The 26,670-nt window shown below is 34.3% G+C and overlaps 2 protein-coding genes and 1 long non-coding RNA gene across 3 annotated transcripts in view; 1 reads left to right on the forward strand and 2 right to left on the reverse strand.

Annotated features, from left to right (window-relative positions):
* Positions 1 to 326: 326 nt before the first annotated feature.
* LOC104773025 (ABC transporter G family member 38-like) lies at positions 327 to 2,596 on the reverse strand. The gene is made up of 8 exons (XM_019242568.1): positions 2,262 to 2,596; positions 2,036 to 2,156; positions 1,822 to 1,910; positions 1,574 to 1,658; positions 1,314 to 1,473; positions 1,160 to 1,236; positions 925 to 1,069; positions 327 to 835 (listed from the first exon to the last, which is right to left on the reverse strand). The coding sequence occupies exons 1-8, from the start codon at positions 2,567 to 2,569 to the stop codon at positions 771 to 773; spliced, it is 1,050 nt and encodes a 349-aa protein (XP_019098113.1). The 5' UTR covers positions 2,570 to 2,596; the 3' UTR covers positions 327 to 770.
* A 13,453-nt stretch (positions 2,597 to 16,049) lies between these two features.
* Positions 16,050 to 17,035, forward strand: LOC104773026. The gene is made up of 2 exons (XR_765010.2): positions 16,050 to 16,362; positions 16,459 to 17,035. It is a non-coding gene; the product is annotated as an uncharacterized LOC104773026 (long non-coding RNA).
* A 5,365-nt stretch (positions 17,036 to 22,400) lies between these two features.
* Positions 22,401 to 26,670, reverse strand: part of LOC104773035 (putative ABC transporter B family member 8) — a 6,848-nt gene continuing 2,578 nt past the window's right edge. The window contains exons 4-9 of the mRNA XM_010497580.2: positions 25,776 to 26,250; positions 25,147 to 25,693; positions 24,882 to 25,061; positions 23,505 to 24,797; positions 22,993 to 23,405; positions 22,401 to 22,767 (exon numbers count right to left, since the gene is read on the reverse strand). Of these exons, the coding sequence (XP_010495882.1) occupies positions 22,401 to 22,767; positions 22,993 to 23,405; positions 23,505 to 24,797; positions 24,882 to 25,061; positions 25,147 to 25,693; positions 25,776 to 26,250 (3,275 nt within the window). The remainder of the gene's footprint in view (positions 22,768 to 22,992; positions 23,406 to 23,504; positions 24,798 to 24,881; positions 25,062 to 25,146; positions 25,694 to 25,775; positions 26,251 to 26,670) is intronic.

Below are 26,670 nucleotides of genomic sequence, written 5' to 3' on the forward strand. Positions count from 1 at the left end.
TTAAGTTATAAAGTTTCATATTTCAATATCCTATACCCTAAACCCATCAAAAATCTGTCGTAATCTGTGGAAATGCACCCGATGGCTTTCCAACAGAGTCTAAAACACGTGTTAAATGCAGTAAAATTCATAAATCCGAGAAAACACGTAAGGCCATTGGGAATCCATCGTGATTTCCCGACATATTATCAACGGATTTATAATTTTTTTCAGGTTTTATATATTTAGATTTTTATAATTTATTTTTTAAATTATTGTCAACGGAAGACCGATGGATCACTGACAATTTTCAAAAGACTTTAATAACGGTAAAATATGACCGGCGAAATAACGACGGTGTTCCGACGAAACTTTCTAACGGACGTTGTTAGGATTCTGTCGGGATATGGTCCAGAATTCCCAACAGACTAAATCCCGTTAGTATTATCGGATGGATTACCAACAGATTACGACGGTTTAAATCTCGTTGTATATCAGTCGAAAATTCGTCAGAAATAGCTGACGGGATTCCGTCCATCGGAAATTCCGTCGGATATCGCCTTATTTTCTTGTAGTGATTTCTTTCAGGACACTTAAACCCCATAGAGTCACAAAATTCGAGGACGTTTTCCCGAGGGCCTTGGTAAACGATGTGGCCTTCTCCAAGAATAATGACATCATCGAAGAGCTCAAATGTCTCTGGAGGAGGTTGAAGAAGAGATATAAGAGCGGTTTTATCGAAAACATTGATCATTTGCTTGATGCTCTTGACGATCTGAAACGTCGTCGAGCTATCTAAACCATCTGAAAATGTTGTCCATGAAGAAAGCTCCCACTGGTCCGACCAACATCTCACCTAGACACACACAAACCAAAAACCTTAAGAACACATTTCAATACCGTCGAAACACTATTAATAAGAACTCCTCATCGATCGATCGATACCAGTGGTTACGCGTTTCTTTTGCCCACCAGAGATTCCTCTTTTCATATGATTCCCAACTATCGTATCAGCACACATCTCAAGTCCTAAGACTTTTAAAACGTAATCTGTGACTACATACTCCTTGTGACCTTTCATAACCGATGCCTGTAAATAATATCATAACATTATAAAGATAAAAAAAAAAAAAATTATATTTTAACTTCTCTCAACCTACCTAATAATTTCTCTTTGTACCTTCATTAACGCATCGAGGTAAGGCTCTGGCTTGATATTTAAGTCTTTCTCCCGTCTCAGTAACTCCGCAAGCATATCTGTTCTCAAGCATCCATGTCAATAATCAGTTTGGAGAGATCTTTACAGAATAAAGAGGATCATGTTTTTTTTATACCGTAGCCTGTTCCCAATCCTTGGCATCTTGCAGAAAATTTTAATGTTTCTCGAACTGTTAAGTCCGGCAAGTGAACATCGTATTGGTCAATGTAGCCGGCAGTTCTTTCTGGCACGAACTCATGCAATTCATGCCCATTGTATGTCACTTTCCCAGTAGACTAACCATTCAACAAGTACACTATCATATCACTGCTTCATACCAATAAAAAAAAGCATTTTTTTGGATATCTTTCAAAGATTGAAGTAGTGTCTATTTACTTTTAGTCCAGTTTCTGTCTTTCCAGACAATGCTTTTAGTAAGGTAGACTTTCCAGAGCCCGGTGGTCCCAAAAGTAGAGTCAGTCTGTGTAGTAAAAAGAAACAAAATGAGAAATTGATTCATTTTTTTGTAAATTATTTGGTGCAAAACACACAAATATCTCGAACAATATCAAAATATTATAAACGGATTTAGAATCAAAACAAAATGAAAATACAAATAGCTGAGCTAAGGATGGTTGATGAACCTGCCGGGTTTGATGATCCCGCTCACATCCTTAAGAATGGAGATTCTCTTTTTCTGAATCCGAAGAACTCCGATTTTCGTCCCAATACCCTTTTTTTTTTTTAATAGAAAACTAGACGATTAGGCGAGATCAGAGAGATGCCAAAAAAGATGGCTTTTCAAATTGATTTCTTGCTGTACAAGAAACGTAATGACAAAATGGAATGAGATGTTACTTTTACAACGTTAACGAACGAGTTCATGACTGTGGGAACAGCTTTTCTTCCTGCATAGGCTTCTGTGGTCAGGTTTAAATCCTCAAATCGGACTTCTATCGTTGGTAGATTCAAAGAGACTCTGTTTTTTTTTTTGTGACATAGTAACAAAAAAAAATTAAGTTTATTATCTAACAGATTAAACAATCTTACACATAAGAAGTTTAATATTTTAAAGTAGATTTACCTATCGAAACGACTCTTAAGCCTCCGTAGATACTCTCCATGCCAATCCTCGTCATCCATCGGCATCACTCTATCGAATAACTCTCTTCTCTCCGTGAAGCCAAGATCTTTCATGTCAATCTCCTTGAAACCTCCTGTGATCCCTCTAAGAACAGCCTTCCTTGCCCGGTCGTACGTCGGAAGACGCTGCAACTTCTCCATAGCCGCTACTTTCATGGCTTCCTCTTCGTCTTTTTCTTCGATTTTTCGGCGACTACTGGCCCTGTTCATCATGTTCTCTTCCTCTGAGCTCGCTCTGTAGTGTGCCATCGCTTCTTTTCTCTCTCAGTCTCTTTCTCTCACAACTCTTTTCTTACATGTGATTAGAAGCTAACAGGACAATTGAATTTCATAGACCCCTGATTATATTATGATACACTGAATCACATGTACAATTTTGAAATAATTAAGAAGGTGTGGATTCTGGTGACTAGTGTAATCTAGATCTATTTATGACTGTATCTATGTATCATTGATTCAAATATTTTGACTATATCTAATTAATGAATTGACCAAATCTTAAACAGATTCTATACCTCACCGAAATAAAACAAGTGTCTGCATTCATACAACATGAATTACTTACTACTAATAAAAAGGAGTGTTTGAAGCTCCTCAAGCCATCCACATTAGCTTTTACTAAATCACTCTCAAGATGCCACATCATCAAAAGGAAAAAATAACCAAAATAAGAGAAAATATGAAACGTTTCATATCCACTTCAGCTAAAGAAACCGCTTTTATTCTTTGCAAATTTTTATATAATAGCAATCCAAATAAATGGCACTAAAAGTTGTGTTTTCTCAATTGTACGTTTTGGATAATTTTCTAAAAAAATCTGTAGAAAATTTTAATTGTGTGTTTTACAAAAAATTGCGATTATTCATTGTAACGGTTTTTTTTCTTTCGTAAAGTTACAACTATTCATTGTAAAATTGTGTCTATTCAAATATTTATCTTTTGAGATCTATATATATTTTTCTGTTTGAACTGTTTTCATTTTTGGGCATGACACAAAATAATATAAAATTTCAATCTCAACAGTTTTTACAGCTTTCCAATTATTCTCTAGCATTCATTCTTTTAAAGTAAAGAAATTCCTCCAATTCTTGATTTAAAAAAAGATTTTTGGAATGATGAATCTAATTTACAACTTTTAGTTAGTTTTATATGAGTTTGCAGGTATAATCAAGTGCAAACACAACAGTTGCAATTTTTCGTAGTACATATCCGTAAAAAAATTGTTTTTATTTGTTTTTTTTTTAAATTCAAACGGTTGTATCTGTTAACTGTAGAGTTGTGTCTTTTAACTATATTTTATTTATATTTTTTCATCACAACTTTTCGTTCTAATAGGTGTGTCTATTTAAATAGTCATGCCTTTTAAACTATCTTTATATTTGTCTCTTCATCACTAATTAACAAGTTCGTTAAAACAAATTTTCTAATTTATGTTAAATCTTCTAGTTTATGTTAAATCTTCTATTTTATGTTAAATCTTCTATTTTATGTTAAATCTAAATAATTGAATACTAATATCTAATATTCAACGTTATTCTATAATCTAACTAAAATTTTAGAAATGATTATATCAATAGAAAAATTTAATACAACTTAATATAGAATTTACAGTTGCATCTATTTATCATAAATTTTCGTTAAAAAACATATTTTAATACTTTAAAAATAAAAATAACAATCTGTATAAATGTGAACAAGAGTTGCGACTTTTCGTAGTACTTTTTGTAAAAAAAAAAATAGTTTTTTTTTTAAAACTCAAACATTTGTATTTGTTCATTGTAGAGTTGTGTCTTTTCACTATATTTTATTCATATCTTTTTATCACAACTTTTCCTTATAATATGTGTGTCTATTTAAATAGCCATATCTTTTTAACTTTCTATATATTTGTCTCTTCATTAATAACTAACAAATCAGTGTTTGTTGTAACACCCGCAAACCAAAATTGTGCGTTTTGGGGGAGGGTGTCGATCGACACCAGTTGGGGTGTCGGTCGACACCATTGTTTTTCTGGTTTGATCAGTTCGATTTAATTATCGATTTGGGACCGTTTTGGTTTAAGGAAACCATTGAACTGAGGTTTAAAAGGGAGAAAACGACCTAGGGTCGTGTGATGTTTTTGCCTCATGCGGCTTTGAGAGAAAACAAAGAGATAGTGTGTTCTTGATCTTTTTGGTGATTTCTGGGTGATTGGTTGGCTTTTCTTGGGAGATTTGAAACTAGGAAGAAGATAGAAGGTTGATGGGAATGTGGGATTCGTCATTGTTTGTCAGAATCTTCCTGCAGAGAGGTGAGTTCATGACCATGTCTTATCTAAGCTAATATCTCTAGCTTTTTGTGATTTTGTGCTTATGTGATTGTTTCTGTTGAGTTTCCTTTGGTTTTTTCGTGACTGTTGTGGCTGGGTTTTGCTTCTGGGAATGCTTGGAGCGGATTGGAGGAGCTTGGAGGCGATATTCAGAGTTTATGATCGAAGGAAATCGATGCTCGGCATCGGTGTCGATCAATACCAGTGGGGGTGTCGGTCGACACCAACGTGAGGACGGCTCGACAACTTTAGCGAGTGTCGATCGACACCATGTGGAGGTGTCGGTCGACACCACTAGGGTTTCGGGTTTTGTCGAGCACGTGTCAGTGTCGGTCGACACTACTTGGAGTCGATCGACACCCTTCCTCAGTTACGACGATGACGTGATTGCTTTGCATATTGCCTGGTTTGTTTGTATTGTTTGTTGTATGTGGCATGTAGAGATCTTATTGCTTGTGTGTATAGCCCAGTAGATGGGAGGATTGCCTCACTGAGTGTTTATCAAATACTCATGCATCTTAATTTGTGTTTGTGGTGCATGTAAAGGCAAAGTGTGATCGTGGAATCAAGGCAATGAAGAGGAGGATGTTCTAGGGACTCGATTGGATGTTGTCTGGCAATGTTAGGTTGCTGGTTTCATGTTTCCTGTTGTTTGGTATTTGGATATTGCTTATGTTATAATATTAGTTTATTATTGGATATTTATTGGTTATTGGTAATTGTTATTCCGCTATTGGAGTGGGTATGAGACCACTAGTTGTAGTTTATTTATTTATTATTACTATTATTATTATTAAAAAAAACGGGTTGGGTCGTTTCATTTGTTAAAAGAAATTTTTCGTTTTCTGTTGAATTTAAATAATTAGAATTTTAATATCTAATATGAATTCCCGGTTAGATCACTTTGTCATAATGATTTTTTTAATTGTAGCTCTTTACCATAATTTTTCATTAAAATATCTTATATTTATAATAATTTAAACAATATGTTTTGCCTCTATTGTACATAACTAGAATTAATAAACAATCTCATATTGTATGTGACAATCTAACTATAATCCACATAGCAACTTCGTTTGGTAATTTATCTTTATGAGAAGACAAACTTTATTAATCTAATTAGTTTAGAGCTAGCTAATAAATCTATTTTTTACCATCATATTAGCTGATATTTTTGTCAAATTTAATTTCTATCTCAAACATGGAATTTTCATTCAACTTCACATATGAAACTTTGAAGATATCGAATCCAAATAAAGACCTAACGACTTACCAAAAATCTAAAGGAAAGACATCAGTACAAATGATGGCTCACAAACTTTGAAAATATGAATATTTCGCTCACACCTAGCTTTTAACAGTATATGTTTTTCTTTAGACATAAACACAAGTAGTTTATAAATTGCGAAAGCATATATGTATATATATACAAGTCTTTAAAGTCTGCCGGACGTAGCAAACCGACCGTCGGATATGGATGGGCTCACGGGCCTAGTGAGAGGATGTGAGGTCCATTAAGCAAGGTGGACCAATGAACTAGGAGTGGACATGGAGCACACAAAGAGGTGGCGGTCAGGGCGTTATAAATTTAGCGGGTTTATATACTTTGATTCCATTTCATTGCATTTGATAGATTCCACTGAAGAATCCGCACGAATAAAAAACCCACAATAGAGCAGCAAAATTATATCAGAAAAAATAATCAAAGATTAAAACTTTTGATATAAACATGTAGATTTAATGTAGATATAATGTCATTTTCTTAATTAGATGTTCCTATTATGTTTCAAAAATAATAATTCTTTTGACATAACTTATATTATTCTTTTTAATTTTGTTATTCACTATTTCTTGATTAATAATAATATACATGCTTAATAAATTATTTTTTGTTTATACATGTCAAAATCTAATTGAGAAAACACATATAACATAATTAGCATACAATAGAAAATATATTAGTTTTCTCAATTTTCCTTTTTGATTTAGCAAATTTTTTTAAAATATAATGATGTAAATTTTATGTAGATTTAATATTATTATCTTAATTAACTGTTTTGAAAAATAATAATTTTTAATGTTATTATCTTAATTAGCTGTTTTAAAAAATAATAATTTTTTGACACATGTCAACATCTTATCAATATACTTAACACGTGTCATGATCCAGTTAATGACTAACTTTTAAAACCCACCTTTATTTAATAAGATACTTTTTTGTTATAAGTTTTTATTTTGATGGTTGTATTTTTAATAACAATTTATGTTTAATGTTTATGTATTCAAACTATTTTATTACATTTAAATAATTTTATAATGTATAACTTAAAATTTAAAATTTAATTTATTTTTATACTAAAATACTTTCTCGTGACATCAGGGGAGTCTGAGTTATAAATAAAAGAGGAAAGAAATAAAAAAATTCTTCCTCATTGTAACCTAACCTCTTCCTTTTTCTCCTTCTCTCTCTTATCAAATCAGTTTTGACGGTCGCAACCATCTTTTATGGTCGAACTCAAGCCTCTCCATCTCGTGTGTTTTTCCACTCTTTTTATTTGATTGCTTACATGAGACTTTTACCAATTTTGTCTGATTTAGTTACAATTGAACTCTTAAATTTAGTTAGAGTTGTCAATCCACCAACATTCCAGTTCCAGATTGTGGAAATAGTTTAAGAGAACATCAATGGACGTGATGGGATTGACACCGTTCAGTCGGAAGACGATTCCATCTCGCATCGTTTAGTATGTCGATTATATACAAAGGAAAAACTCACCATCTGCACAATTTTTTTTTTGTTGAGGTTCATTATGGAAGAGGATATTTCAGTTTGCTACCTATCCATTCAAATCGGGTCAATCTTTGTTAGAGGGTGTATTAAACTTGTATTTTAAAAGATTTTAGAGTATTCTTAAAATCACTTGTTTAATAATCTTCTAAAATCCTATGTTATTCAACTTAGAATCTATGTAAAATCATTTAAAATTATTTACAATTTTGTTATTCAATCAATGATTTACAAAACTTATTTAAAATCTACTGTTATTCAAAATATCACAATTTTTTTAAGAAATGCTGCTTTGAATGATTCTACAAGACTTTTGTTTATTTTTTGGTTGAAAATATAAGTATCAAAATCATACGTTATGAGGTGGAATTTCTGATGATTTCTTAAAAAAGAAAAAAAAGCAGTTAACACAACCCAACCGACAACTCTAATCCAAGGTGAACCTGAAGCATCGTCTCTTTCTCTCTCTCAAAATCATAACTTCTCCTCCTGTAATCGATCGAATCCAATGGCCAATAGTAATCTTCCTTGAAGAATCATCAAGGTTTGTTTTCCCCATCCTCTGTACAATCCTCTGAATCCTCCCTCTCTAGATTAATAAATCCTCGTTGGATCACTTAGTTCAATTGTGGCTGGTGAGTTCGGTGTTAGGTGAATGAAGACGCTCTGTTTCTTCCTCTTCTACTTCTTAAAGGTTGTTTTGTTCATTTTGTGCTTGAAGCAATCAAATTAGGGATAACATGCAATGTCGTCTTCTACTTCTTTCTCCTTCGAAAAACCTCGAGTCATAACCTGTAAAGGTAAACAAAAAAGGGTTTTTGTTTTTTGTCCTTGTTTATGAAAGATTAGATTTTTTGATTGAGTAATTCTTGTAGCGGAGGTGGCATGGCGTGCTGGTGAGCCATTGGTTATGGAGGAAGTTGAAGTGAATCGACCTCAACCTCTTGAGATCAGAATTAAAGTTGTTTGTACATCTCTCTATCGTAGTGATCACTAAGACTAGGAATCTCAGGTTTATCTAATCTCTCTTTTTTCAATAAACCTTGTGTTGAATTTGGCTTGTACGAGTCTCTGATGGAGTCCAACTGTTAGAACTGGTTACACAACTAATAAAAATCCCCTCTCTTTATGTAAACATCAAAATACTAGATTATCAACTGTAGAGAGAAGAACAATTGAATAATTTCCAGCTTATGTTACATGTTTATTCTTTGTCTGGACTTACACAAATTATAAGCATGTACTTGTTAAAATCTTCAAAAGCTAAGTTAATGTGTAGAAGACAGGAATCTATGGCGTAAAGATGCTCTCTATCTCGGAATTATGCTACTGTAAGTCTTCTCCTTCGTTATGTTTTTCTCTACCTTCAATGGACATGGTTGCGATTTGCTTCTCTGCTTTTCCTCGTTCATGTAGCTCTACTGGCCGTGTCTTCTCCAGTTCTTCAATTATTTCTGAGATTTTTCTATTAACTCGTTTAACCCTACTGATGTATCTCTCTCCAGGCTTTGTTCTACAATTGCCATTTTCCAGAGCCTGCAAATTTTGGTAACGGTAGGAGCTTTGGCTATGGGATTCCAGCTCGAGTTTTTTTGTTGTGGATGCTCTCTAAGGATGCAAGGATGCAAGGATGCTCTCTATCTCGGAATTATGTTACTATAAGTCTTCTCCTTAGTTACTCTTTTTATGTAGCTTCAGTGGAAACAATATGTCCATTAGGGGTTTTCTAAGTATTAGTGAACAACTGGGCTTATTTGATGTTCTGCTCATTGGTCAAGTGTATGCTATGGTGTGGTTATTTGTAAATTGAGTTAAGAAATTGTAACAACCCATCCCGTGGACCCCGCTAGACCCCGCTAGCTGCTCCAATGGACCGTCCGTGGACCCTGCTAGCCCCCCGCTAGCCGTCCCAACGGACCCCAAGCTGGCCCTGCAGGGCATCGATCCTAAACCATCACTGTGGATATCCAAATCCACCAGTAGGTTATTGGTGCGCCAGACGTTCCTCGAACCCTGGTCCCCACCCTTTAACAACCTTCCCACAGGAAAATCTGTCACCAATTGCAGACTTCAACAGAGCTGACCTGGTTTATCAGAACCGATATGCAATTTTTCCTCCTCCATTTCAAAGGAATGACTTTAAGCTGAAGCCTGCTTACTTCTACCTGGGCAGAGACCCTTCTCAAACCTGTCCCATGAGAAGCTTCTGGACCATATTGAGCACTTTGAGGATCTTGTGACTAGCATCAAAGCCAGTGGTGTGACTGAAGATTACATCTACTGCAAGCTCTTCCCATATTCACTTGCAGGAGAAGCATCTCAATGGTTAAAACAGTTGCCAGCTGGATCTTTGACATCTTGGCAACAAATTAAGGTGGCTTTCCTTAATTATTTTTATGATGATGCTATGTCTGATGAGCTGAGAGTGAAGCTGTCCTCTTTCAAGCAAAGACCAGATGAAGCTTTCAAGGCAGCTTCGGTGAGATTCAAAGCTTATCAAAGGGACTGTCCACACCATGGTTTCTCAAGGGTGCAACTGCTGAGTATCTTTTTCAGAGGAATTGACTGGGAATATAAGTTAGCTTTGGATGCTGCCAGCCATGGGAACTTCAAGACGAGATATCCTAGAGAAGCTAAGAATTTGATTGAGAATGTAGCCTCCAGTAACAGTACTAAGAGAGCTGATGCTGAAAGGAAGAGATTACATGGAGGATTTGATGCAAACTAGCTCGCTTCTGTTAATGCTAAGCTGGATTCAGTGCACAATCTCTTTGTGAGTAAGAAATCTGTTCATTTTGCTGCTGAAGTTGAGACATATGAGCCAGAACCTGCTCAAGGAAACCAAGAGGAAGAGGATATGAACTATGTCTATGGCAATCAAGGTCGGCGGTTTGGAAATCAGCAAGGCAACAGACCTTACAGTGGGAACTCTTCAGGGTACACTCCTAACCCAGATTATCAGAAGCAGAACAACAGCTATACAAGAACCTATGGGAACTCATCCTATCAGTCTCCACCTCCTAAGACTTCTTCGGAGAGTAGAATGAAAGCCATGCTTGAGCAGCTTCTTTAGGGTCAAGAACAGTTAACAGTGACATTCAATGGGAAGATGATAATGTCTACAATGAGATTACTAGGAGAATTGATGCATTGAATATTCATGTTAAGAAGCTGGAGAATCAGGTTGCGCAGACTGCTAGGTCTGTGAAGAGGCAAGAGGGTTTTCTTCTTGGACGAACTGAGTCAAACCCCAAGCATGCTTGCAATGCCATATCAGTGAGAGATGAAGATGATGGTGAAATTGTTTCTGCAGAAACGGAAGAGAAATCGACATATCTGTCGACTCCAGATGATGGTGTCGATCGACACCAACTGGGTGTCGGTCGACACTCATCTCAGACATATGCAGAAGTTACAAAATCTCAGGTTCCAGCAGTTGTTGAGAGGGTGTACAAGCCTAAGGTCCCTTTTCCTAAGCCAAGAAGGTCCAAGCAGGAGATTGAAGATGCTAGATGCAAGGCAATGATGGACATGGAGATGATTGAGATGCCTTTGATTGATGCAGTAAAGCTTTCACCACCACTTAAGCACTATGTTAAAAGAGTGGCATCAAATGGTTTGAGCCCTGAGGAAGGAACTTTGCTAACTAAGGATGTCAATGCGATTCTGCTGAACCAGCCCTCACAGAAAAAGAAAGAGAAGAAGCAAGAGGGGGTTGTCTCTGAGAAAGTGAGTGGAATGATCCAGAGTAGGACTGCTAAGAAGTTACTAGATCCTGGAAGTTTTGTGTTAGATTGCTCTATCTCCACAGGAATATTTTCTCACTAACTCTGTGATCTAGGTTCTAGTATCAACTTGATGCCACATTCTGTTGCTGTGAAACTTAGGATGACAGAATTCAAATCAATCAAGATATCTCTGATCTTAGCTGATAGATCACAGAGAATTCCTGAAGGTGTCTTAGAGGATGTTCCAATTAAGATTAGAGATTTCATGATTCCCACTGACTTTGTGGTGTTAAAGGATGATAAAGAGCCTAAAGATCCACTCATCTTAGGAAGATCTTTCTTGGCTATAGCTGGTGCCATCATAGATGTGAAGAAGGGACGCATAACACTGAATGTGGAAGATTTGAGTATGAACTTTGAGATGGATGAACTGAGGAGGGCTCATACTATTGATGGACAGACTTTTTCTGTTGAAGAAAGTTTCTGATATTCGAGCATCAGGCTCAGTATCGATCGACACCAACTGGGTGTCAGTCGACACCCCTCTTCCGAGCCAAACCTTGTCCAACACTGATGCTCCAAGTCATGAACCTGTTTCCAAACATAAGACTTCCCCTCCACACTCCAGAGTCCTCAGGTAAAACCAAGGTATACATCTTCTTTATCCAAACCTCCTCTTATCACCAATAAGACCATCAAAGGAAATAAAAAAAGAGCAACCATACCCAAGTCTCGCCCTGGTCCTGTTCCTCATGTCCTTGGTAGACCTCATTCATCTACTGCTTATACACCACCTTGGATGATGAGACATTCCTCTCGACAGCATTCAATGCCACGTTCTGCTCCACCGGACGTCTGAGCTTCAACACAGTCAAGCTAATGACTGAAAACAAGCGCTTAGTGGGAGGCAACCCACTCATAGGTTTTTCTAGACCACTTTGGGTCATTTTAATTCTTGCTTTGAGTGAGTTTGAATTTGTATTGAATTATGAACTTCTATCTATCATGTTGCGTTTAATCTTGTGTTTGAGTGATTCTTAGCAGTGCTAACATCCAAGGAACAAAAAAAAACACAAATTAATCGCAGCTAACTCAGGAGTAATGTTCGAACTCTCTGCATCTGCAGAGTGCATCGACCGACACACCATCAGCATCGGTCGACACAGAATATTCGGTTTGGTAACACGATTTTGTTCACAATTTCAATACATATTCGTTTTTTTTTTATTTTTCTTCGCCAATCTCTTATTTGATAAGACTCGGGACAGTGTTGTTTAAGTCTGGGGGAGGCAGTTACTAACTACGTTTTTGTTTTTGAGCGCCAGTCAAAAAAAAAAAAATTGTTTTATTGAGTCAAAATTTTTGTTGGGAACTATGATTTTTCTTTTTAGTGTACTGCCTTGGTTGATTAATGCTGCAGATTGAATCCACAAATCTGACTAATGAAAAATCCAATGGCTGACCAGTAAACCAGAGACATCTAAATTTCCAACAGAATCCATAAAAGCCTGAGGTAATTTATGTACTTTTCTTTTTAACTCATCAAGGAGATTGATGTTCATAGAGCTTGACTCCTTGTTCATACCTGACAAGTAAGATTTCAGAAAAAAAAATTGGTATTCCTCTCCCTTATTCAAGTTAAAAAAAATCCTGAGAGCTTTGTTAAAAAAAAAAAAGAGTGAATAAAAGATGAGATGATTTTGATCAGTTTAGAGAGGTAGGTAAATTACCTGTGACCTCATTATTCTACTCTTGAGTCAAATGATCACACAAAGCTTGGAAGCGAGGGGTAGGTAAATTACCGATTACCCCATTATTCGCCCACAACTTTGATAAAAAAAGAATAGCAAAAAAAAAAACAACAAAGCAAAGCTCAAAGGAAGATAAAAATAGAATAAGTCTGGGAGAGAGAAAGAGTACCACATGTGGTAAAAGTTATATCTTGCTTGTTATGGTATTGTACGAGAATGAGTCTAGAAGGTTCTTGACATTGATCAAATTGATAAGACCCACCGATGGAGGCTTAATGGAGGAAGTAGTGGAATTTGGTTTGAATTTGGGATGCTATGAATGTCAACGGAGAAGTACATGGTAGTTCGATTTGGATTTATCTGCTAAGCATATGGATTATGGTTTGGATGATCATGACATTACTTTAAAAAGAAATGAGTTCCTGCGTTTTCAAACCTCTTTCACAGGGCTAAGTTTATGTTTTGCTTGAGGGCAAGCAAATGCTAAGTCTGGGGGAGTTGATATATCATGGTTTTTAGGTGTTTTTAGCCATGATATAAGTCTTATTTATAGAGTCTTTTTGGTATTTTTAGAGTCTTTTGAGTCTTTATATGATTTAGCATGGAAGGGAACATAATGGAGCTAAATAGGAAGATTTGGAGCTTAATCAAGCATTGAGGCTAAGCTGTTAAGTTGGGAGATAAGTTCAGAGATATGCATCGGTCGACGCAAGTTATAGTGTCGATCGATGGATCATCCAACAGAAGAATCAGAAGTTTACTCACAAGTTTTGAAGATTTACAAAGTTACCCCAAAGTTTTCCATATTTGCATCATTAGTCCCTGGACGTATTTTAGGAATATAAATAGGATTTTTGGGTCATTGTTTAGACCTAAGTTATTTTCTGCAACTTTTTTGAGAGAAGAAATATTGAGAGCTTTTGGGAGAGAGATCTGAACTCATTCGAGAGAAGAATTCCTGAACTCCTTTCTTACTTCTTAATTTCAATTGCTTATTATTCAGAAAAAATGTTTTGTTCTTCATTGAATATGTCTGAGTAGTTTGCTTGTTAGGTTCAGAGTTTTTCATAGGGTTTTTATGGTTGATTAGATCTATTATTTTTAGGATTCCTTATCTTCTGTGATCTTCATCTTAGGTTGTTCTTCATATTAATTCTTGATTGATCACCTAGAATTAATACCTAGGAAAATAAATAGATATGAGAGTATAATTGATTTTCCTGATAAAACCTTTTGATGAGCAAAATTATTTCCGGCAAAGAGATTTGATTTAATAATTTTGTGAAAACAATCTAAACTTGTTTTTAAAGCTGATTTTTAACCTTGAATTTTACAAAGAGATTTGGATTTTCTGGTTTTAAATTTAGATAATATTTGCAGTGAGAACTGATTTATTTTACAGAAGAGTTTAGAGTTCTAGATCTGATCTTAATTGCTTGAATCCTATTGATTTATTGATTTAATATTTTGTAATTTCCTGAGAAATTCCCTGGGCCTAGCTCTTTGATCCTTTGAATTTACAACACTTTTTAATTCTGTTTCTGCATTGCTTTTAATTTAATATTTTGATTTAGCATAATTTCAAGATTAATAAGTCTATTGTCTGATCTAGAGTCTCTGTGGATTCGACCCCTAGAGTATTACAACTACAAGGTTGTTAGTATTATTAGGGTATTACAATTTGACCATATCAGAGAGCATCCACAGCAAAAAAACTCGAGCTGGAATCCCATAGCCAAAGCTCCTACCGTTACCAAAATTTGCAGGCTCTGGAAATTGTATAACAAAGCCTGGAGAGAGATACATCAGTAGGGTTAAACGAGTTAATAGAAAAATCTCAGAAATAATTGAAGAACTGGAGAAGACACGACTAGTAGAGCTACATGAACGAGGAAAAGCAGAGAAGCAAATCGCAACCATGTCCATTGAAGGTAGAGAAAAACATAATGAAGGAGAAGACTTACAGTAGCATAATTCCGATATAGAGAGCATCCTTATGGCATAGATTCCTGTCTTCGACACATTAACTTAGCTTTTGAAGATTTTAACAAGTACATGCTTATTATTTGTGTAAGTCCAGACAAAGAATAAACACGTAACGTAAGCTGGAAATTATTCAATTGTTCTTCTCTCTACAGTTGATAATCTAGTATTTTGACGTTTACATAAAGAGAGGGGATTTTTATTAGTTGTGTAACCAGTTCTAACAGTTGGACTCCATCAGAGACTCGTACAAGCCAAATTCAACACAAGGTTTATTGAAAAAAGAGAGATTAAATAAACCTGAGATTCCTAAGCATAGAGATCACTACGATAGAGAGATGTACAAACAACTTTAATTCTGATCTCAAGAGGTTGAGGTGGATTCACTTCAACTTCCTCCATAACCAATGGCTCACCAGCACGCCATGCCACTACCGCTACAAGAATTACTCAATCAAAAAATATAATCTTTCATAAACGAGGACAAAAAACAAAAACCCTTTTTTGTTTACCTTTACAGGTTATGACTCAGAAAGAAGTAGAAGACGACATTGTTATCCCTAATTTGATTGCTTCAAGCACAAAATGAACAAAACAACCTTGAAGAAGTAGAAGAGGAAGAAATAGAGCTTCTTCATTCACCTAACACCGAACTCACCAGCCACCATTGAACTAAGTGATCCAACGAGGATTTATTAATCTAGAGAGGGAGGATTCGGAGGATTGTATAGAGGATCGGGAAAACAAACCTTGATGATTCTTCAAGGAAGATTACTATTGACCATTGGATTCGATCGATTGCAGGAGGAGAAGTTACGATATTGAGAGAGAGAAAGAGACGATGCTTCAGGTTCACCAGGGATTAGAGTTGTCGATTGGGTTGTGTTGACTGCTTTTTTTTTTCTGTTTTAAGAAATCTTCAGAAATTCCACCTCATAACGTATGATTTTGGTACTCATATTTTTCAACTAAAAAACAAATAAAAGTCTGGTAAAATCATTCAAAGTAGCATTTCTTAAAAAAAATTGTGATATTTTGAATAACGATAGATCATTACAATAAAAGAAAAAGGTATTTCTCTCCAGAGCATGACACCTCAGCTTCAACTCTGAAGCATATGTTAACACCTTACTAAAAATTTATATCCTATCAAATTATAACATTAATTCATCTCACATAATTTTACTCTACGTGGACTAAACAAAAGGAAAACGATAGTGTTTAATCAATGGCTCGATTTCTTCTTCGTCGTCGTGATACCGTGGATCGCTGTTGAATGCCTTCAGCGCCGTTTATATCAGGGTCCGACTCTGTTGCTGATCCTAGCCATGGCTCTCTCTACCAATCTGAGCAGATCCGATGATGATGTTAGCCCCATCGATGGTCGATCGGTTGTGGTGGAATTCTTCTTCTTCGATCCACCAGAATATGTTCATCAGATCCGACGATGATGGGTTTTTTCTTCTTCTACGTTTCGTTCCCACGTAACATAATTTTATTCTTTATGTCTCTTAATTTTGGGGAGTAAGGAAGATTTTTAGGCTGTGAATTTGAGATTGTATTGATGTGTTTGAATCTAGAAATTGGAAGAGATCCGAGGGAGAAAAAGATGAGTGCTCCAGTGAAAGAGGAGAGCTATTTTTGTGTGGTAGAAAGCTGTGTAACATTTGTAATTCTATAGATGATAAGGTAATATGTAGAGAACATAATTTGTATTCGATTTTGTGTGTCACATTTTGTTTTCAAGGAACTGAGTGTATTTTAACCGAGTTTTATCGGCTAAGATGACATCAAAATTAGACCAGTGGCCGAATTTCAAGTCCTACATCTTAGGAGACGCAACACAGAATATGTTACTTATGTAAGTTTTCTTCTCACAATGGTTCCATATCTAGGTTTATTATGATTTTCAAATTAGTATTTGTTGGTGAAGTTACTTTCGTGTTGTGGACAAGTCAGGCTAGGCCTGTAGCTGTTCATCATTTTTTGAAGTTTCTGATCGTTAGATAGTTTTAGCCAGAGTTTTGTATTAGACGTTATGTTGACGCAGTTAGTATCTTATAATGTATATTGTGCTCCTAAATATTTTTGTAATCATGAACTGGCCAGGAGAAGTTGTTTTCTCCAGTAATTAAGTATTGCATATGAACTTGCAAACCGATTATGTCACATGTCTAAAGCAAGCTACGACTGCGAGTCTCCCAGACTCTACATTCTGTTTCGGATCATAACCTCTCTTTGAACCTGTAAGGAGTCTCAGTTGATCGAAGGTGTTAAGGTAGAGAGATATATAAGCGCTTGCTAAACCATAAGCTGAGCTTAAGAGTTCATCTTAGATCTGTTTATTGCTAATTGTTGCACGGATATTTAAGTATCTTCCTAATCTCTTTGTTGCACTAAACCTGCTCTTGAGGTGACCAATCTCCGTAAATTCCAACTAAAGTCGCAGTAGAAGAACAGGTGGTTATGAGAGGCTCATTAAAATCCAAGATTTGTGTGTGCTTATAAAATTCTACATGAGAAACATTCGCAAGTTCTGTAAACACAATGAACATTTAAAAATTGTTTTATTGATTTTTCATTCTCTTTAACATTATTATCTTCAGGTTTGAGTTTTTTTTCCTTGGAATATTCTTTGTCTTTTGCTGCTGTTTGCACGGTCTATTCTCACAAACTTATTGTCATCAAGGTCAGAGACCTTTGTCTTTTCTGAAATACTATTGACAGCATGAGGCCATCGTGTTGAGACCTGGCTATTGTGGTGACAGTGAAGTTGATTAGAAATGGTTTCACCTGAGTGTTTCTGGGTTTGTATAATGCATGTAAAGTGGAGACTGTGGCTTGTGTCGGATCTCTGCAAAGTATGCCGAAGAGGAAGATCTGTTGGTGAGATAAAGGATGAGGAAAAACACAGTAGTCTAGAAGCGGGTCCCGATCAGAATTAACCAACACAGCTGATGAACGTTAATAGCAAATTTAGAAGCATATAGGAGAAGCAAATGTGAGCTTGCAACTGATGTCCACTTAAATAATATCTTCTACTTGGTTGAGTTTTATATACATATGATATTTGTTTATAGTTTGAATTCAAGTTTGGATCGCTTAGCAAAGGAACCGATTATTATGCTTCATACAAACTTTGTATCTTATTTCTATGTCCTGCCTGTAAACATTCTCCTTACATTGATTGTAAGAAATTAAAAAATAAAGATGTGCAAGATAACTTTCATTTTGTAAGCTAAGAAATAAAGTTTCATTGTGGAATTAAAAATGCAATTTTAATTTCAATGGAAGATACTTTAATTTTTCAAATATATATCTAATTTTTTGGTTTAATGAAAACCAAACATTTTGGATTAACTATATATTAACATCCAAAATATTCAGTATTGTTTTAGTAAGAGAAGAATATAATTTTCAAGTCAAAGAAACAAAAACTTATTTCTTAACATAATAAAATTTAAAATATATGTAAAAACTAAATTTATGAAATAAAAAACTCAAGTATCATATGAAAATAAAAATAATACTAAAAATAAAAAATAACCATTGAATAATCAAAAACTTATGAAGTTTGATATCAAAGAACATATATATTACATCTTGAAATCAGAAAAAAATAATAAACCAATCCCGCGGCGTAGCGCGGGTTTAACCTAGTTTTAAATAAGTTTTGTAAATCATTGATTGAATAACAAGAGATTGTAAATTATTTTAAATGATTTTACATAGATTCCAAATTGAATAACATAGGATTTTAGAAGATTATTAAAAATCATCAATTGAATAACAAGTGATTTTAAGAATACTCTAAAATCTTCCAAAATACAAGTTTAATACCCCCTCTAAGTGTGAACACACATAATTGTATAGGTGACAATAAAACTCTATTTTTTTTCACAAAATAATCTAGTATTTCCTTCTTCGTTTCATTTTTCATCCACTCATTCTCTCTCCTCAATTTTAAGATTCGCTCTCTCTCTCTCATCTCATTCTCGATCTCGATCTCTAATTTCTCTTCTCAAACCATGGAGAATTGGAGGCAGATCCATACTATGCATATCAGAAGAGGGAGCAGAAGTTAGACGAGTGGCGAACATCCATAGCCGATGGTGATTTGGGCATGCCTCTACTATGCCTATGTGGTGAACAAATTGTTGAAGAGATCCCTCCAACTGATACAGAGAAAAAGAGATGGTTTACTTGCGTTAAGTATGAGGTAAGTCAAATAAGATTAATGCGTGTTCATATTAAACAAGTTAATGATTGAATGTGTGTTCGTTGATATATTTTGCAGGATGATGGCTTGTACAAGCGAAAAATTTGGGTTGATGCCATTAAAGAAGAGACCAACAGCTTAAGGAAGGATGTTGATAAGCATTGGGAGAGATTGAGCGAATTTGAACTCCATTATAATCAAATCTATTAATTGAAGTTGCAGCTTAAGGACAAGACAAACGAAATTGCCAAACTGAAGGAGGTGGGGGTGTGTCTTCATAACCGAGTCGATGTCCTTGAAAATTATGTTTTGATCGAGTTTCTTTGTCATGAGACCTCTATTTGCGTTGGTTGTTTTGAAATTGTTTCTTAAGACTCACCTTATCTATCTGTTGTAGACTCCCCTATATTCCTTTGGTTGTAGACAAGACTATTTTCCTTTCTTTTCTGTGAATTCTCTGTGTTAAACATATTTTTAATATGAGTTCAGTTTGATTCAGATAACCGAATGGATATCGGTTTGGTTCGGTTAATAACCGATATCCATGGATAGTTGAAACACTATCCAGTCAGTTATTTCCCACTAACCGAACTTGAACCGAAACCGAGATTTTGGTTCGGTTTATTTGCCCAAGACTACGTAAAACTTTATTGAGAAATCAAAATTTCAAGGGTTAGATGCATTAAAATATGATCAACTTATTGACATGTGTCGCAATTATGTTAGTTTTTCATTTTAAAACATCAAACTTTATATAACACTAGATGAGGCCCGAGTTATTACGCGGGTAAAAATTTGAAAAAAATATTAAGAATAATTAAGTAGTAATGTACATGTTTTTAGATTTTATCTTGTAACATTTTAATATTGAATATGAACCTCTCATATTTCATTTTAATACTCTCTCAGTTCCATTATATAAGAATTTTAAGGCTTTTTTGACTCTATTTTATAATATTTTCTCAAATTTCTGTGTATAATTTTTATTAATATAACAATTTATGACTATTTAAACTATGCAGTATATTTTTCTGTTGGTTGAAGTTTTATAAATGACATAATATTTATTGTTTATTAATGTTTGTGCTTTTTTTACCCAAAAACTCTTATAGGAAAAAGAGTACTATTTAAAAATCTATACCATCATAATAAACCATATTTTAATTTTAATTACACATTTCATCTTAATGCATGAAATAAATATTTTATATCAAACGTAATTAATACATCATATCAAATATATATCTTAGTAAGAATGGAAAATACAAATAAAAATTAACAAAATGTAATTCGCAAAAAAACTGAATCAACATTTTTTAAGATATATTTGTTATGTTGTTATCTCATAAGTACTACTTTTACCTCATGTCTTAATCAATTTTACATGAGTGAAATTTATAAAATAAAACATGTATAAAGCTATAAATACATTCTCATCAAATAACTGAGGATTCATTCCTATAAATTATAATTTATTTTGAATTATCTTATGTTTTGACATGTGCATTACAAAAATACATGTGTTGAAATTATAAAATTAAACATTAAAAATTACTAATATGTATATTGGTTAGTATTTTAAATTTAACAATAAAAATAATCAAAAAATCATTTAACATCCACAAAATTTTTGGAATCCAAAAATATCCTAAATATTATTGTTCTATATGTCATAATTTCATAAGTAATATTTTGTCAATTTTCATCAATTAAACAAAAATTCATACCTACAAACTCATTTTTTCTATTTTCTTTTCAGGTTTCTCATATTACTACATGCATTAAAATATTTAAAGTAAAACATGTAAAACTATACTAATACACATCATCTATTGAATTTTTTTTTAAGTTCATTATTCTTTCAAGGTTTTGTGTACTTACTTACAATAAAAATTTACATATTATCTCATAAGATTTATATTATCTCATACAATAAAAAAATATATTACAACGATAAATACAATTTATATTTGACTAAAATTATGTTAAAATAACTTATGTTATTCTTTTAACTTTGTTATTTATTATTTATTAATTAATATACATGTTTAATAAATTAAGTTTTTGCTTACACATGATAAATTTTATTAAGAACACACATATAATATAATTAGCATACAATGAAAAATATATTGATTTTGTTAGTTTTCCTTTTTGATTTAGAAAAATAAAAATTTTAAAATATAAACATGTAAAATTCTGTAAATCTAATTTTTTGAAAATTTTGACACGTGTCAACATCTAATCAATATATGTGACACGTGTCACGATCTTGTTAATGAGTAATTCTGTAAATCTAATTTTTTGAAAAATTTGACACGTGTCAATATCTAATCAATATATTTGACACGTGTAATGATTTTGTTAATGAGTAACTTTGACATCAAGCTTTTGAAAAATTTGACACATGTCGACATCTAATCAATATATTTGACACGTGTCATGATCTTGTTAATGAGTAACTTTGACATCAAGCTTTATATAATAAGATTTTTTCTTTTGTATATGTTTTAATCAGTTTTTTTTTGGTATAATTTCCGTTTTAATATATAGTTACAAAAGGTAATAATTGCAATTATTTTCTTATCAGAATTAGTAATTTACTCTATTATTTTCTGTTTCATATATTTTCAAAAATAGTAATAGTAATCCTTATATTATTAAGACGTTTAGTCTGTTGTATAGTTAGTTTCTTTTCATAATTTCATTTACACATATCAAAATATTGAATAATGATAGACTTAAAACATGTTGTGATCATATATGTTACTAACTTATGATTTTTAATTTGTTGTATATATCTTTTTATAATTGATTTTTACACGTCTCAAAATCTTATCGATAAATTTGAAATATCACGATCATATGAGTTACTAACTTAGAATTTTTAATTTGCTGTATATTTTCATTTTAGTTTTGTTAAAATTTTATAAAAGGACTTGACACATGTCAAGATCATATGAGTTACTAATTTTGAAAATTAAGCTTTATTTAATAAAGTGGAAAAGCTCTATAACTCTTATTTTTTGAAGGCAATGTAAATAATATTTTATTTGTTTTTGGAAAAACCAATAACATATTGTATTTTTATAATGCCCAATAAAACATAAGTTTTTCTCTTCCGATATATTTGATCACTAAAACTCAGTTATATTATTTAGTGCAATTTAAATTTAAAGGGTAAATTTTTATATATGGTTTTGGATATTGTGACACATTTAAAGGTATCTAATTTTCATATTAAATTTTTTAATATAACTTTATACAGTTAGTAGTAATTACTTAATTTTTTAGAGAAAATCTTCAAGATATAAGATCATGAGCATGTACAAGTTTAGAGAACTGGCCTCCAATATTTTTCAAGAGGTCGTAACTTCCTGTCTCCACTACAGTTCCATCTGCGATCACCGTGATACAATCCAAGTTTTTCAGTGTGTTGAGGCGGTGGGCCACTACTACAGTAGTCATCTTCCGGCTAGCCATGATCCTAGCTAGAGCGTCCTGAACTTCATGCTCTGAGTTAGAATCTAAGGAGCTCGTAACCTCATCAAGTAGGAGTATTATAGGATTTCTCAAAAAGGCTCTAGCAATAGCTATTCTCTGTTTTTGACCACCAGAAAGTTGTATTCCTCTTTCTCCACATTCGGTTTCATATCCTTTCTCCATTGCCCTTTAGTAGAAGAAAACAAAAAGCATAAAGAGAATTGAAAAAAAAAAAGTGAAAGATAATATAACTAAAAATATGGAAAAATATTATTGTTAAATCTTTCAATTACGATCATTAGTTTTGAACTCTAATAGACTTTAAAGAAACCTATAAATCAAACTACTAGCCAAACCGTTAGGAGGATTCAAATAATACTGTTTTTACTAGTAAAAATAGAATCATACTTACGAGATAAAATCGTGAGCATTGGCGGCTTGAGCAGCGCCTACAACCTCATCCTCGGTCGCTTCCGGTCGTCCGAGTATAATATTTTCTCGGATACTTCCAGAGTAAATAACTGGCTCTTGGCTAACTAAAGCAGTATGTTTTCTATACCATTTTATATCTATATCTTTCAAATCCACACTGTCTATTTTCACACAACCTATTTCCACATCATAGAAGCGTTGAATCAAAGCTACCACTGTTGATTTACCGCATCCTGATGTACCAACCAATCCAATGCTTGTCCCAGGCTTGATGTCCAAGGAAAAATTTCGAAGCACCGTAATACTAGGCCGGTTAGGGTACGCGAAATCAATATTTTTCATTTCTATTCCCCCTAGTATTGTCTCAATTTTTGCTCCATGGTTTATGTTTTCCTTCATGTAGCATTAATTAATCAATAATATACGACGAATATATAGTTCCTAGAAACTATGTTCAACATTACAAGATGAAAAAAGATGTTTGTAACTTACTTGAGATGAAGGACGATCAAGGATACGGAAAACAGAAGAAATGGCGGCAGAGCCCTTGGCAAGGTCAGAAGTCATGCTTCCTGCTTCCGCAATAACTTTACCGGTGCTTACTAAAACAAAGAACGTTTTGAATACATCCCCAGCTGAGATTTCCCCCTTTTGAACCAACACTCCTCCATACCAAAAGTCTAATGCCCATGTGAAGAAGGTTAGGCATTGTGCTGACCCCATCCCAAAGCCTGCGAGCCATGTTGCCTTCTTACCCTTTCTTTTCGCATCATATTGAGCCTTATCAAATATTTCAATGATCTTCTTCGTGGACCCTAAGGATGTAACAATTTTGTGGTTGTAAATAGCTTCTGATGCAATCTGTGAGCTACGGTTTTGTGCATAGTCATAATTGAAGGAAATGTTGGAGAGCAAAACTTTTCTGGTGTAGAAGCAGAGGATAGAGAGAGGCTGAACAGCGATCATGACCAACGCGAGTTTCCAGGAAAGTAGAAGACCTATGATCATCGCAATTGTCACACCTGAAACGGTCTGGACAAGCAAGGATATTCTGTCGGCTACTAAGGACTTGACAATGGACGCTTCATTACTAAGCCTTGAAGAAAGCTCACCACTAAAGTTCTCTTCCATATCAAACCAGGCAGGTTCAAAGGTAAAGATTTTTTCGAGCATTTTCAAGCGAAGCCTTTGCATTAGCCTTTCACCCATTTTGGCAAAACTATAATGCTGAAGGAGATTAAGGGAGATGGAGAGAAAGGTGAGGGAAGTGAAGATTATGGAGTAAATGCGTATCTTATCCTCCATTTCTTGTGAGTTTTTTGCAAAAAATGCAGAGATCATACCGCCAATGGTTAAGGCGTAAACCGGTTGGATTGCACCAAATGTTGCAGCTGATATGCAACCGACAAGAGAAGACTTCCACTCAGGAGAAACCATTGGAATAAGTCTAGTGAATGAAGCAGAAGGGATATTATCATCGACTTTGATTGTGTGAATGCTCTCCAATGATAGAGGAGAAACAATGAGATCAGGAGATGACCATATGCTTAGCCTACTAATACTTTTCTTAGTAGGCCAATGTTGTCCTATCTCTGGATTTTTATTACCATCGCTAAGATCTTGTCGTTGTTCATGGGTCAATTGCCTTTGAAGTTTTACGAGTTTTGCATAATGGTTGTTCTTCATCATCAAATCTTCATGCGAACCTACTTCTTTAACAGAACCATTTTCTAACATGGCAATGATATTCGCTCCTCTAATTGTTGAAAGCTTATGCGCTACCACCTGTTACACGATAGAAGCATACTATTACAAAAATAATTAAATAGATACACATACATATATGAGCTTGAGAAAAGTTTGATTTACCAGTGTGGTTCGTCCCATGGCTACTTGATCAAGTGCGTTTTGAATCAATGTCTCAGATTCACCATCTAATGCACTTGTTGCTTCATCTAGAAGTAAAATCACTGGGTTTCTAATAATTGCCCGTGCAATTGCAATTCGTTGTTTCTGACCTCCTGATAAAAGTGCCCCGCGATCACCCACCTGTTTTCATGTCGACGTTATAACCAACCAAATACACAAATTTATAATAATCTTGTAAAAGAAATCCACACTCTCAAATACATACATGGGTATCATAACCATTCGGTAACTGTGTAATAAACCCATGAGCATTTGCTGTCTTTGCAGCTGAAATAACTTCATCCATTGATGCATTATCTTTCCCAAACATTATATTTTCCCTTATGGACGTTCCAAATAAAGCATGATCTTGACTCACGACACCAATGTGTCCTCTCAACCATTTTAACTGAAGAGTCTTTATGTCAAACCCATCGATCCTCACAAACCCCTCACATGGATCATAAAACCTTTGCAGCAATGCAATCACTGTCGATTTACCACTTCCACTAGCTCCCATCAGAGCTACGCTTTCTCCAACATCAGCTGTGATAGTGAAGTTCTTGAGAACTACGGATTTTGGACGAGAAGGATATATGAAGGTTACATGCTCAAACTCAAGTCTGCCCTTCATTTTCACCTCTGGTATGAATCCTTTTGCTGTATCCTCACCATCTATCTCTGAAATTCTATCAATCCTTGAACATATTCTAGCTGCGGCAACTGATGCCTCCGAAACATATCTTATTTCAGTTAGTGCCGTCCCCAGAGAGCTACACCATTTATACATTTACAAACATTATTTATTATTTCATGCAATGTAGAGACTATGCAAGGATTCACTTAATTACTTACATGCCACTCAAGACAAAGGAGATTCCAGCTGCATAAATGCGGCCACCGGTTTCTTGTTTGTGGATCACTAATCTGCTTCCGTACCAAGCAAGAAAAGCCCAAATGGTGAATGAAATCCCTGAGCTTCCCACTGCCAAACCTTTGGCAAGACCTTGCTTTAACCCAAGCTTCTTGTGCCTTTCCAAGACCTTTGAATATTTCTTGATGATTTGAGTCTCGGCCGTGAACGAAAGAATGGTCTTGATGGAGCTTAGAGCCTGTTCTATAATGGAGTTTGCTTTCGTGTGTTCTTTGAAAGATTTCTTTGATAAATTAACAAGATATTTTCCATAGATCAACCCTGGGATTAGAAGAAGAGCAAGTGTTGGGATGGCCACGATGGTCAATCTCCACGAAAAGTATGCCGAAAACACAAGGCCAGTGATGAAAACTGATGTGTGCATCAAGAATATGGGCACCTGAGATGGCAATAAAATGATAATTGTAATGGCGTGAATACATTTTTTTTTCCTAGAATTAAGACAACTAATGCTAAGGAAAACCCTTTAATTTTTGTTTCATATCCTTTTTTTATGGGTTAAACTAGATAATTAGACCCTCTTCACTTTTTTTTTTTTTTAAATAAAATTTCTGATTTTATTCTTCCGACTAGCCCCTCTTAACTTCATCCACACACAATATCTATGCATCTGTGGCTGTCAGAAAGATTAAGTTTCATAAGTAAACCCTTTATATATTATAAGATTCGTCGTGTTTTGGAACTTTTACTACACAAATTGTATATCATAACATATATATATATATATGTGTGTGTGTGTTTTAATGGTATTTTAAGATTTTATAACCAACCAGAATCACAAACTTGATAAGTTTTTTTTTTTTTTTTTTTTTTTTT

The sequence above is a fragment of the Camelina sativa genome, unplaced genomic scaffold (assembly GCF_000633955.1).
Source record: "Camelina sativa cultivar DH55 unplaced genomic scaffold, Cs unpScaffold00427, whole genome shotgun sequence".
Taxonomy (NCBI): domain Eukaryota; kingdom Viridiplantae; phylum Streptophyta; class Magnoliopsida; order Brassicales; family Brassicaceae; genus Camelina; species Camelina sativa.